Raw genomic sequence first — 12,952 nt, forward strand, 5'->3', positions numbered from 1 at the left:
CTGACATACCGGTATCAACATTTTCTAGTGCCACAGAAGGCAATGAGGTTTAGGCCTGTATAGGACTTTACAAGTATAATCCTAACATGTGCAGTTTATTGCCTGAGTTGATTGTCAAACCCATTATGTGGCACATCCCACATAACATTGTACTAACATGCTGTCATTGGTCTCATGGAACACATCCATCATTATCTTGTCTTAATGAATGATCTGCATCCATCATCTAGCCAGCCCAGCCATCATATTCATTGCCTTTAAATTCAACCCTTCTAAGACACCATCCACCTTTATCATTAAATCTGTATTTAGCACACTCAATTTCGGTTTTGTTAGAGCAGCAATATCCCATTTCCAATCTGTCTGAAGGCTATTCATATGCTACGGCGCGCCAAATGTTCTTAATAATGGTGAAGACACCATCCACCTTTTATCATTGTCTCTGCCAGGTTGAAGCTGGTCAAGATTATGTTTTTGCCCCTGTCCTTCCGCCCGTCCTGTGTGTCTTTCAGTCCGTCTGTGAGCAGCTTATCTCCGGCACTGTTGGACCGATCAGCGTGAAACTGTGTGCACACAAACTGCCTGGAGGCCAGCACAGAACCTCTGCCCCAAATCTTTGGATATTACTCCTACAGATTATGTCCAAACATCACACAAATAGCTACACATTATCTCTATAGTCATGTGATCAAGACTGATCTGTTGGATTTTCCAAGATTGGCGTCCAAAGTTTGCGTCCAAAGTTTGCAGGAGTGGCCCGTTTTGTACAAAATGCCTCAAATCATGATTCTGATTGCCGTGAAACTTTGCACACATTTGCATCTTTGCTCCATCCCAATCTTTTCAAATCTCCTCATGGTGGCGCTACAACAGCCCACGTCATGTTTTGGCCTATTAACCGTCATACAATCAACATTTTGCTTTCTCTGAATTTTTTTGTTAGAGTAGCAACTGTATATCCCATTTCAAATCTCTTTCAACAAGGCTAACTTGTCTCCTAAGCTTCGCTAAATGTTGTTATTAATGGCCATTGTTGAGATGTTGTGTCCCTCAATACCCTGAAGAAGACTTACAGTATCATGTCAAAACGTTGGCAGCCTTACATTAATTTATTCTTGCATCAAGGCTACAAGTGTGCGACTTCCTTCCTTCACACTTGAACTTCCATCATGGTCAGCACCTCTCTATCACTGCTGTGCGCTCCTCGGTTACATCTGAATGGGGGTGTTTCTGAATGGAGGTCTGCCCCTGCGCTCCTCCTCTATCCTGTTGCCTCAGAACATCATTGTCCAGAGTATGTGCTACTCTGATGAATAATACTATGTGCTAAACTATGTGCTAAACAAGAATGAGCAGAAGTTAATTTGCTGAGCCTGCTGTCATATCTACAGCAGCCAGACATCTGTTCATAACACACAATTAACTTCTACTTGTTTTTCTTCCCGTCTCCAACAGGTCATTGAGGCTCCAGACTGCAACAAAATGAACATTTGCATATTAATGAAACCCAAATTTTGCTTTCCCACAGGTATGCTTTGACTAACAGGCATTTGTTCCAACTTGATTTGTATTCAAAAGTCACATTACATAGAGAGGCCTTGGCTTGTAACAAAACTAATACTGTCAAACGGTAACACTTGAATGAACACAGAAACACATGAGTGCGCGTGCACACACACGCACGCACACACGCACCCACCCACACACACACACCCACACCCACACACACACACACACACACACACACACACGCACACCAGCAATTGCATTTTCTGTCCTTTGTTTGTGTATGACACTTCTCAAATACTGAGTGCAGTACACCACTAGAAAAGGGTGCATATCTCCACCAGGATGGGTAGCCTACCCAGGGCTGTGTAAGTTGTGGGTTGCAGCTATCAGGGCAAGAGGAAGCTGTGGGGGGAAGTAGCGTTGACGACATACGGTTCAACATTTCACATTTGTGGCGCCTCTATGGGGGCTCCACAACAACCAAAGTGTTTGTACTGCGTCAAAACACTGTAACTCGTCAAACTCGTCGGTGGCGGTCAATGAGTTAAGTGTTTTTAATGTTGTTTTGGAGCCCTTAACCAAAGACAATTTCTATTTCTATGTAATACAGTTTTTATTTTTATTTCAATCTTCAGCTACTGTACATGCCCAAAGTGGTACAGCAAAGGTAAATGGTCAACTGGAGTACTGATGCTCTCACCTGTGACACGTGCTCCTCACTCTTGGACACACCATGCACCTGCAGTAGGTTCTTGGCCACACCTACACATGGCAGTTCTGACAGGACTCCAAGATGACAAGCAAGGCCAAACTCTGTAAGGTTAAATTAACATCATTCTTAGGTCCAAATATGACCACTTCAGTCAAGGCCCCAACATCAAAGGAAGTCAAAACTTTTTCCAAGACAGAAACAATTAAATAATTTACTACCAGTAAAGCGCCTTTCAGACCAAGCGCGGTCGCCGGGTCCTAGTAATTCATTTTCAATGACAGGCGGGTGGTTATTTTGGCCGTGCGGAGAAGTTTAGGGGCCGCGAGGCGAGCAGGCGTGTGTGCTTGTTCGGCGAGAGCTGGATTATAGTCAGCTTTTTTGTCCTCGCTTTGGTGGCTGGCAAGCTGGAGGACAACAACAATGGCTGCTAGGCGTAATAACGCCCGGCGTTTACTCGCAGAGCGATTGTGTTTGTGTCTCCACATGAGAGACCGCGGTGCGGTCCCTGCTGATTCAAGCCCCCGCGGCACCCATGCCCTGTCTGAAAGGCGCTTAAGACGCCCTAAGGGGCGAGAAACAACAGAGACTGACACAATATGTCCATATATGATGTAAAAACCTGAATGGATAAAAATGTTCTCACTCTTAATGATTGATTGATTGATTGATTGATTGATTGATTGATTGAAGAGTTTATTAGCAGTTTGCAATAGACAGCACAAATCGCTGGTACAAGGTCAACTAAAAGGAGATCCTAGTAAGCTTTACAGCTTATTTATACAGGAACCACTTTATGTATCTCATATAACATTGAAAGACAGACGGATAGAACAGAGGATACTTTGCATACAGTAGGATAACATCAATTACAAAAGCAGAAAAGAAAATAATAAAAAAAATGGGGCGATAAAAACAATAGATGGGGGCTTAGTCTTTTTTAAAGTCACAAGTAGCAGCCGTCTGAAGGTGACTTTTCAGAGTGATTTTGAAGGAGGCTAGGGATTTGCACTCCTTTAAGGCCTGCGGGAGGGCATTCCACATGTTGGTGGTATAGCTGGAGAACGAATTAGAGCCTTTTATAGTATTAAATTGGGGTTGAACATGATTAGTGGAGCTACCTCTGGCGTTGTAATCGTGGACATCCTTGACATTTTGGAAGTAGTTTGTCAGGTACATGGGTATCTTGGAGGTGTAGTGTATCTTGTACAACAGGCCCATTGTAAGATGCTGTACTCTGTCAGCTATTGTAAGCCACCCCACGTTTATGTAGTGATAAACGGTGAGGTGGGCCCGAGAAGGAAGACCAAGCACGACCCTAATCAGTTGGTTCTGGGCTGTGAGCTTTAATTTTAAGGGAATTGGAGCATCGCGATACCATACGAGGATTCCGTAATCAATGAGGGGCCCAATAAGACCACCTCCTATAGTTTTTCGTGTTTTAAAATTGATCAGCGGGGCAACCTTATGCGGAAAACGAATTCGTTGATTTACTTTTTTGATTACCTTGGTAGTCATTTTTTCACTGGTAAGGTTAGCCTCCAGGATGCAACCCGGGTAGGAGATGTAGTTTTTTCTCGTTATCACAGTGTCACCTACTTTAATTGTGAAGTTCTCGACTTTGCTGAGTTTCTGACTAGAGGATATATTCAGTGAAATGAAAATTTAAAATTTAAATAAAACCGAAATCATACTATTTGGCCCGGACTCACCCCTTACATCCGCTCATTTGCAAAAAAACAGGGTGTAACCTTCGACAGTGCTTTCAAATTCAATGAACGTATTAGTTCCGTCATAAAAAACAGCTTTTTTCAGTTAAGACTTCTGGCCAAGGTTAAGCCATATCTTCCCCGTCATCAACTTGAGCTATTCACCCCTTCATCACGTCTAGACAGGATTACTGTAATCCACTATATAATGGCATAGAGCAGGCGTCACTTGAGCTACTCGTACAAAACGCAGCAGCCCGCCTCCTCACAGGTACTAAAAGACGTGAGCGCATTAGCCCTGTCCTCGCCTCCCTTCACTGGCTCCTTGTTAATTTTAGAATTGATTTTAAGATGTTTTTATTTACTTATAAATCATTAAATGGGCTGGCTCCACCATACCTTTCTGCCCTTGTGGAACCTTATTCCCCAGCCAGGGCTCTAAGGTCTGCTGACAAGCTACTGCTGGAAGTTCAGACAACATTTAAAAAGAGCAGGGGTGACCGGTCTTTTACGGCCACGGCCCCTCAACTCTGGAACAGTCTGCCCTTCCACATTAGATCTGTACAGTCAATTGGTGTTTTTAAAGCTCTGCTAAAAAAACATTTGTTTTCCCTGGCTTTTAATTGCATTTAAATTCAATCTTTGTTTTGTTGTTTTTAAACTGTTTTCTTTCATGTATTGTTGTTTTTTTCCTTTTGCATTGATGATTTGTATTGCCTGTGTTCTTAATGTTTTACAGCACTTTGGTTCAGCTTGCCTGTTTGTAAATATATAAATAAAGTATGGGAATTCCCAGATATGGGCTTAATATTGATGACATCAGGTATCTCCATATATGGGCATAAAAGGGACATGGACAGAATTAATTTGCAAGAGTGGTATAGATATAAACAGCCACACTCACCTCTGTAGTGGAAGAGACCATTTCCATCTACTAAGACCACCTGTGGAAGGACAAATTACGAAATGAGAAATGGATGGTAGAACTGCCCGTTCTGTACTTCTTTGTTCACAACCACTGACTTCGCTGGGAGTTATTGCTGTTGAAACCTTATAGCCAACACATCTGTAGCTAACATATGCATCACGGAGGCCTCTATACAGTACATTGATTACTTCAGACTCTGACATGGAAGCACAGTGTTGCTATGAATGATATATGCATTCTATACATAGACTTTAAAAGATATGGACGGTGGGAACCCATTGGTTTCTATGCTGTGAAAATTACGCTTTTTTTTTTGCACTAGTATGGGTGTCGCCATCTTTGTTTTAATGTGGGTATCAGGAATGCTATTGGCTGCCAACGGTCACGTGCAACCGCAGGGATACATGGGACATTGTCTTGAGCTTGCGGAAAATAAAGCACACGAAGAAGAACCATCACAGGCCTATGATCACAAGCCCCTCCTACAGCATACCCTGCTTTAACCTCAATTATAACATAAATTGGACCATATTTTCACCAAACGCATATCACGGTGATTGAAAAGAGACTTTAAACTAGCGTCAGGAACCATGTTTATTAAGGTAAGAAAATCAAATGTAAAAGTTTGGGGGAAATGAATGGAATCCTATGGAGAACATGTTGCTTTTGGTACCAGAACAGCGCAACTAGCGGCCAATCATAGGAACTTTTAGTTCTGTGTTTACTTCATTTTAAATCTGGACAACTAGCCCCCTGATTCTATACATGTATTTCTATTGGAAGAAGTAACGGAGCAAGGGAGGTATATACAGTATGGTCTGGATCTGGATACTGAACAGCTCTCTAGCACTAGCACACTGACTAGAGATACCCTTATGTCAAAAACTAACAAAGACTGACAAAAATATGTGATGTACAGTACCGAAGGGCCCTGGTCTCCACTTTGTTAGCTCAGTGGTTCTCAACGTTTTCAGGCCGCGACCCCCAAAATAATCATATTTTAACTGCCCCCCACTCTGACGAGCACTAAGAGTTGGGGAATTACATTTTGTATAACACCAGTTCTATTGTGAAAATAGCAGATCTACATGCTCACAACGCCTCGTGTTGCGAGGCGTTGTGAGCATGTAGATCGGCTATTTTCACAATTTCTGCCTCTAATATTTGACAATTTGACCAACGTTTAATTTGTAATTTTAGAGGTATTAAAAAGTCCTTAAATTGTCACTTTAGAAATGTGCATAAACCCTCTATACTCTTAAACGTTATGTTGGTTAATCATCTGGGGACCCCCCAAAATAATTTGGGGACCCCCCCTGTAGGTCCCGATGCACAGGTTGAGAACCACTGTGTTAGCTGACCTGAGGCAGAAGACTGGGCTGGCTCTTCTCTAGACGTTGCAGGGCCTCCAGGAGGTATGGGGTCTCTCTGAAAGCCAAGAAGCCAGCGATATAAGGTGCAGTAAGGGTGACCATCTTAGTGTCCTCATACAGCACCTGGGAAGGGGGGGTAGATTAGAAACACTGGGTAATCTTTTTTTTATCACTCCAATGTGATTCAGTCAGTGCAAGGGGGTATCAAGTCTAAAGTTCCTTAACACATCTACTGCCTTTTAATCTGAAGGGATGCTTGGTGCCGCACCGCTTTCTCCGTAGGCCGCCGCTATTATTTTGAAGGGCCGGAAGGGGGTTGTTTTTGTTTTTTTGGATTATCACTTATCACGGCAACGATTACGTCATCTAGTCACATGACAGTGTGAGCCCAGAAGAGAAACATGGCTGCGCCCAGCCCGAGTCTATTGTGTACAGTATGCAGACCACCCTTTGTATAGTGTGTGTGTGTGTGTGTGTGTGTGTGTGTGTGTGTGTAGATCATGTGTACCGATTTTTGTGACATTTGAAGAAAATATGTAGGAAAAGGAGCAAAAAGTGTGTTTTGGAGAAAATTCAAGATGGCGGAAAATCTATCCTGGCGCAAATGGGCGTGGCCTATATGGGGAGATGCGTCTTGACCCAAGGAATCCAGGGAAAAAAGAATTTTAATTTTCCGATCTACGGTTCAAGAGTTACGGGGCAAAACGTAAAGTGGGCCGTTATAGCGCCACCATGAGGCCGAGTGATGTAATTATTTTTCGATTCATTCTTAAAATCATTATGAATTTCCTCTCCGAGGTTTGAAACTGTAGCTCCTATGGTTTACGAGAGAAAAATACTTGAAAGTGATTTCTTGCATTGTCCCATTATAAGTCAATGGGGACAATTAAGCGTCGTTTTTTGTCGATTACGTCGGCATGTTAAGGCGGATCGGAACGAAAGGTAATAGAACACCATTCCCGGCCGAGCCGCACATTTTGATGTATATATTGCGCGAGTGGCGTAAATAGTGCGGCACTAGTTACGCGCCGAAGTCAGGCTACATACACACACACACACACACAGACACACACACAGACCCACACAGCCACGTATAGGGAGCTGCACACAGCTCCAAAAATATCTCTTTTGAGTAAATGAAGTCTCTTTATGGGCCTCTCAATGGATTTACTATGGAGGACGTTCACTTCGCGTGCACGCCCGATGTGCGTTGTAAACAAATCGCGGACATTACCGATGCGGGCGGGACCGGAGCGACGTACAGTAAGTAATTATACCTTTACTGTAAATACAGTAGGATTCACAGTCCTCACCGTCAACGGCACCATGATTTTAACCCTTTCAATGACGGTGAGGATTGTCAACGGCAGCAGAACTGTTAATTACACAGTTCAGCAATTGTGTCCCATTTTTATATTTGTGTAGAAATACACAGAAGACATTTTTTACACACTATACTATACATGATCTCCCCTAATTCTCTAATTAGAACAATGGCCTTTAGGTTCAAAATCAGCAAAATGTCCTTTTATGTTCTGAAATCAGACTAATGCATAACCTGACTAACAGAAGTTAGTGGTAGCAATGGAGAGGGTATGATTTTGATTCATTATTTTTCGATCAAATTGTGAAAAGTTACAATAAAAACAAGAACACTGATGATATCTTAACCCATTAGCCTGGAACATATGCCAGCGTTCACTGCTAGTAGCTGAACTGCCTACAGCTACGATACACAGAGGAAAAAGGTCATATTTGGGATGTTCCTTTTAGGCAGGGTGTTTAACTGTACTTGTACTGTACTACATTTCTATTGTATTGATTATAATTGTAATGTTCTCCATTTTTGTCTAATAAAATAATCAATCAATCAATCAATAACATTATCCTGTTGGATTCATCCTGTTGCAAATATCCATTGCTGCCGGCTGCCACAAAACAACATGTTAAGGGTAACGATCGCTTTGTAATCTGCAGTACATTGTTTGTTGCTCTGAAACAGTAGTAGCTGAGACTTCTAGTATACCACGTCCACACAGCAGTAGAAAACATTTCCAGAAAATGACTGTTTAACTTAATATGAACACTGTTCACCTCATCATCTCTGTCTAATGAGACTGCTGCTGGCATCGCTGTGTTCAAAAAGGCTACTGACGTCAGCTGCGCTACATACAGTATGATACTCGTGGTGTGTCCAAGGCTCCTGACATGCGCTGACAATCTTAATTTGTATAAATATGTTTAACCGTGTTTAACCCCAGAGCACTCCATGCGCATACATTTTAAAGAAAAATGCTCCAATCCTTAATTAAAATGTTACTTTCTATGAAAAACTGGGGAGCAAGTCAATAGAATAATTTATTACCCGGCTTGTTTGAATGCTTGATTCTGATCGGTCAGTTGCTGAAATCAGCGGTCTGTTATTTCTGGATAACAGACCGCTCCGCTCTATAACAGACCGCTGCCTAATCAAAGACTCAGAGCACCTGCTGCAGTCAAGCTGCACTGCGTGAATCTTGTGCTGTATCCAACATGTCAGCCATGTAAACAACCACACAGCGACATTTAGAAATAAACGTTGCTCTCGATATTTTAAACGAGAAATAGACGGCGTAGTATCAGAAAATGGATTTCTATCTAATCAGCACTTCCTTGTTTTCCAAGGCGACCGTGTCGCGCTAGGGGGACGCCCAGCGCAACACTTGTGGAACACTTCCAGCCATCTGTAAACAAGGAAATACTTTGTTTTGTTTTTAGTTTTGAGTTATAAATTATTAATTTTATTTAGTAGCCGGGTAATAAGCGGGATAAATACTGGCTCCTCAGGGAGTTATCAGTCTGTCGGGATGTTATATATGGACAACCCCCGCGGAGCCAGTATTTATCCCTTACATGGAAAACTAAATATGGACCAAATATTGTGCTGATATCTAGTTGTTGAATTCAACAGAATTGCATATAATATTCTATACTTTACTGTACCACCAGCAAATGAGTTGCAAATGGACTTCGGTGTCTGAGGTAGAGTAGATTACACAGAACCTAAGAACAAATCACATATTCGGAAAGCCTTTTCCCCAATTACATTTCATTAACTTTGTTGTACAGTATATTACCATGGAAATGAATCATGTACCAACAAAGTATGCTGACAAAAGTCATTAATTATGAAGGGCTATGCTGCAGAGCACAGCAGCAGCCCATGGAGGTACACAGGCAGGGGAAATCCTCATTTCCCTTGCCTGTGTATTTTGGGCAGGTAATTACAGTTTCTTTTTATTTACATTCTCGTTATATAGGTAGATTTGAACACTTTTATAACATAATCTGTATTTCAAACCAGGATTTGAAACTCTCAGGATTACTTTGACTCAAGATTGATCAGGAATTTAGACATGAGCTTTAGGGCTTTATGTTAAATGTTTATTTAGCTGGAATTGAGATTACGGTTGGTGATAATTGTGTACACAATCAAATATAGTTCTTACCAAATACCAAAATATTGACAATTTTTATTGTGACGATTTGACAATTGGTGATTTCACTAAATATCGACACAATTGGATTTTTATAAATAATCATCAGTGATGCCTATAATAACTAATGGCAAATAACAGCTCAGTCCCAGATGATAATTTTTCATATTACGATATTGATATTATATCAAACTATCTGGCACCTGAATTTTCGCTTGCTGGGTTAATAAAGGTAGGTAGGTAGTGTAGGTATCTATCTATCTATCTGTGTCAGACACACACACACACAGACACACACACACACACACACACACACACACACACACACACACACACACACACACACACACACACACACACACACACACACAGCAGTGAGACTTTAGTAGTGAATGGTTCTCACCTCCAGGTCAGGGTAGCTCAGTACCACAAGCTGGGCGCAGGCATTGACATCGTCCCCTTTGATGAAGGACAGGTCCACCCCACCAATTCTTTGTAGCCCAGAGAACTCTGGACTCTTCTGCCAATCTTCTGTGTCCTCTTCCACTACCTGCTTCCTCAAAGTGGCCTGCTCACTGTACATAAAACAGGAGTAGACATGCATCCATGAGGACTTGAGGAGTGGTGTTTCTCTCTCTCTATAAAGATGTAAAAACATGTTTTTCTATACGTTTTGACCGTCTCGTTTACTTTTCCTTCCATTGTGGGCCTGTAAAGCTATGAGACTAACCGTGATTAAGGGCTACAAACTTGACTTGATGAAAGAAAACATAATAGCCTAAGCCTACACATGCGCAAGGCTCTATACTTGGAACGCATACAGGTCCAGTGGGCACCTAAATCTTCTGGGCATCTCAACATTAAATTAACCCTAACCCTAACCCAAAATATGAAAAAAATTAAAAGTAGGCCTATGCTTTGGAAAATTGTCAGAAATAAAGTATACATGATTTTAACAAGCAAAAATAAATAAAGGTTTTTCTTTTTTTAAATGGTGCCCATTCTTCCAGGGGTTCACTGTTCCAGGGTGAATATAACTAGCCTACTATTTATGTCAAGTGATTTCTGCTTCTTCTGCTACTGAACCTACAGTTTCAGTCATTGATTGATTGATTGAAGACTTTATTAGAAGTTTGCATAGAAAAAGGTAGTTTCATTTCGGTCAGACAGAAATATGTGCCATTGTGCCTGCAGTACAGGGTCAATGTTTACAGAATATGGAATAATAACTGGCAGGGTGAGCCTGCTGGCTACACTTCATAGCTGCTGGCAGAGAATTGCATCAGCAATGGGGAAATAAATCCGCTTCTTCAGGACATCACTGACCAAGCTGTCTTTGACAGTTGCCTATTCAAGTGCTAGAGGCGACAACTTTCACTACAGCTAACGAGCACCGTGACCGGACTGTCAATGTGTGTGAGAAAATGATATACACAGGCAGGAGGAAGACAAGTAGGACTGAGTTGCTGCCCCATGGTTGCGCCGTGGTTTGCCTACAGTAGGCTACATAACGTTTATGTAAAGTTTTAAACCCGTCTTCTGACCTTTCCCATTGCTTGACCAACTCTTCGTCAGCTGAAAGAGACATGTGATAAATAAATGTGACAACGCAGGTCAGGCAGCGAGATACTTTCTCACATTGCGGAGAACATTGTATTTTTCCAGCTTCTTCCGTGTTTACTACAAGGTACAGTGAGTGATAGGGTACAGTAGTACGGTGACGTGACTGCAGAGGCGGAGTAAACTCAGTCTGGACTCTGGAATCAACTGTGACGTTGTGGCCATAGGTTGTGATAGCCTGCCCTACACTGGCATCTAGTGGGTAGTATTGGCACTGGCAGACAGATCTTAAAGGAGTAGTTCACCCCCAAAATGACTTTTTTTCTATTGATTACTCATGCCATGGAGACTTGAGTTCAATAATATTATTGATTTGTATTTGTTGCATTCCTAAGACAAAAAAATGATTATGTACCCCCATTGATTCTGGATGGGGACCCGAATGCATTTGGGTCCCCATCCGGAATCAATGGAGGTAAATTTATTGTAATCACATTTTTGTCTTACGAATGCAAGTCTCCAAGGCATGAGTAATCAATAGAAAAAAAGTCATTTTGGGGGTGAACTACTCCTTTAAGTGTAATTCAAATGCCTTTTGGAAGTTTTGACTGCAATATTGATGAAAAGATTGTAGGCTATGCTTAAAAACCACTGACCCTTACATGATCAAAGATTATACAATGCATTGTTGGACGTGACCATAGATGACCATTCTCACTGGGTGGCATTTCATTAAAGACGGGGTGCCTTCATTTTTTTATCCCCTGAAACATGATCATCAGGTATTATGATTTTACTTATTAATTTATGAGTGTACAGAAAGTGTTAAAATTATGTTTTGATGTGGCCACACCTGTTCATTAAATATACCTGGTTTTCAGGTGGGTGGTAACCCAGTTGAAGTTAAGTGCAATCACAGCTCTTATCCACAAGTTTCCAACATCCCATCGTGCATTGTGCAGAAGTTGCACGGAGCTTCCGGCGCCGCAGCCGAGTGTGATCTACAAGCGCACAACGGCTGCATCTGCGACGCGACGTGAGCTTGTATGTCTGCTGTTAACCGGAAGTGTGGTCCAAAAAATTCTCCAGTAAATTCCTGCGGAAAGAGGTGGATATACTGTATGGTAAAAAGGGCCTGGGCCCAGGGTAGTGGTCCAGGCACCTAGGCTATTAATCTAGCTTGACAGCGTGTTGCATGTTCAAGTCCCGATCCCGATGACCTTTGCTGCGTGTCAACCCCCATCTCTCTCCCCATTTCCTGTCAACCTACTGTAGGCCTATACCTATCAATAAAGGCAGAAGAAGCACAGAAAAGTATCTTAGAAAGGGGAGGGGATGATTCTATTGTGTCACTAAGTGTATTTCAGCTTTCAGGAAGAAACACAGGGAAAAATACACAGGGAAGACGTATTTGCATATTATAATCACACCTGACTATGCCACCACCTCTTTAACTTAATGGCAAGATGGCCGCTGTGTGAATATGGTCTATGACATATGTCATATAGTTTAACTTGGGCACATTTGTGGCTCACCCCATAGGCCTATGGGCAGAAGAGAAGTGATTTTGGAGGTATGCTCTATTGATTGATATGTGATTCCAATTTGGGGTTGACCGGATGTTCATGATTTATGGCATTTTATCGGCCACAGAATGTTTTGATGGTTTGACGGTCATTACTTGCACC

The 12,952-nt window shown here is 41.9% G+C and overlaps 1 protein-coding gene across 1 annotated transcript in view; it reads right to left on the bottom strand.

Moving 5' to 3' along the window:
* The window catches only part of LOC308282494 (endonuclease V-like), a 31,721-nt gene extending 20,342 nt beyond the window's left edge, over positions 1 to 11,379 (bottom strand). Inside the window, exons 1-5 of the mRNA XM_080722860.1 lie at positions 11,249 to 11,379; positions 10,108 to 10,279; positions 6,217 to 6,351; positions 4,832 to 4,871; positions 2,210 to 2,322 (exon numbers count right to left, since the gene is read on the bottom strand). Of these exons, the coding sequence (XP_080578986.1) occupies positions 2,210 to 2,322; positions 4,832 to 4,871; positions 6,217 to 6,351; positions 10,108 to 10,279; positions 11,249 to 11,292 (504 nt within the window). The 5' untranslated portion in view covers positions 11,293 to 11,379. The remainder of the gene's footprint in view (positions 1 to 2,209; positions 2,323 to 4,831; positions 4,872 to 6,216; positions 6,352 to 10,107; positions 10,280 to 11,248) is intronic.
* Positions 11,380 to 12,952: the final 1,573 nt, after the last annotated feature.

This window comes from Nannobrachium achirus (assembly GCF_963921795.1).
Source record: "Nannobrachium achirus genome assembly, chromosome: 3".
NCBI lineage: Eukaryota > Metazoa > Chordata > Actinopteri > Myctophiformes > Myctophidae > Nannobrachium > Nannobrachium achirus.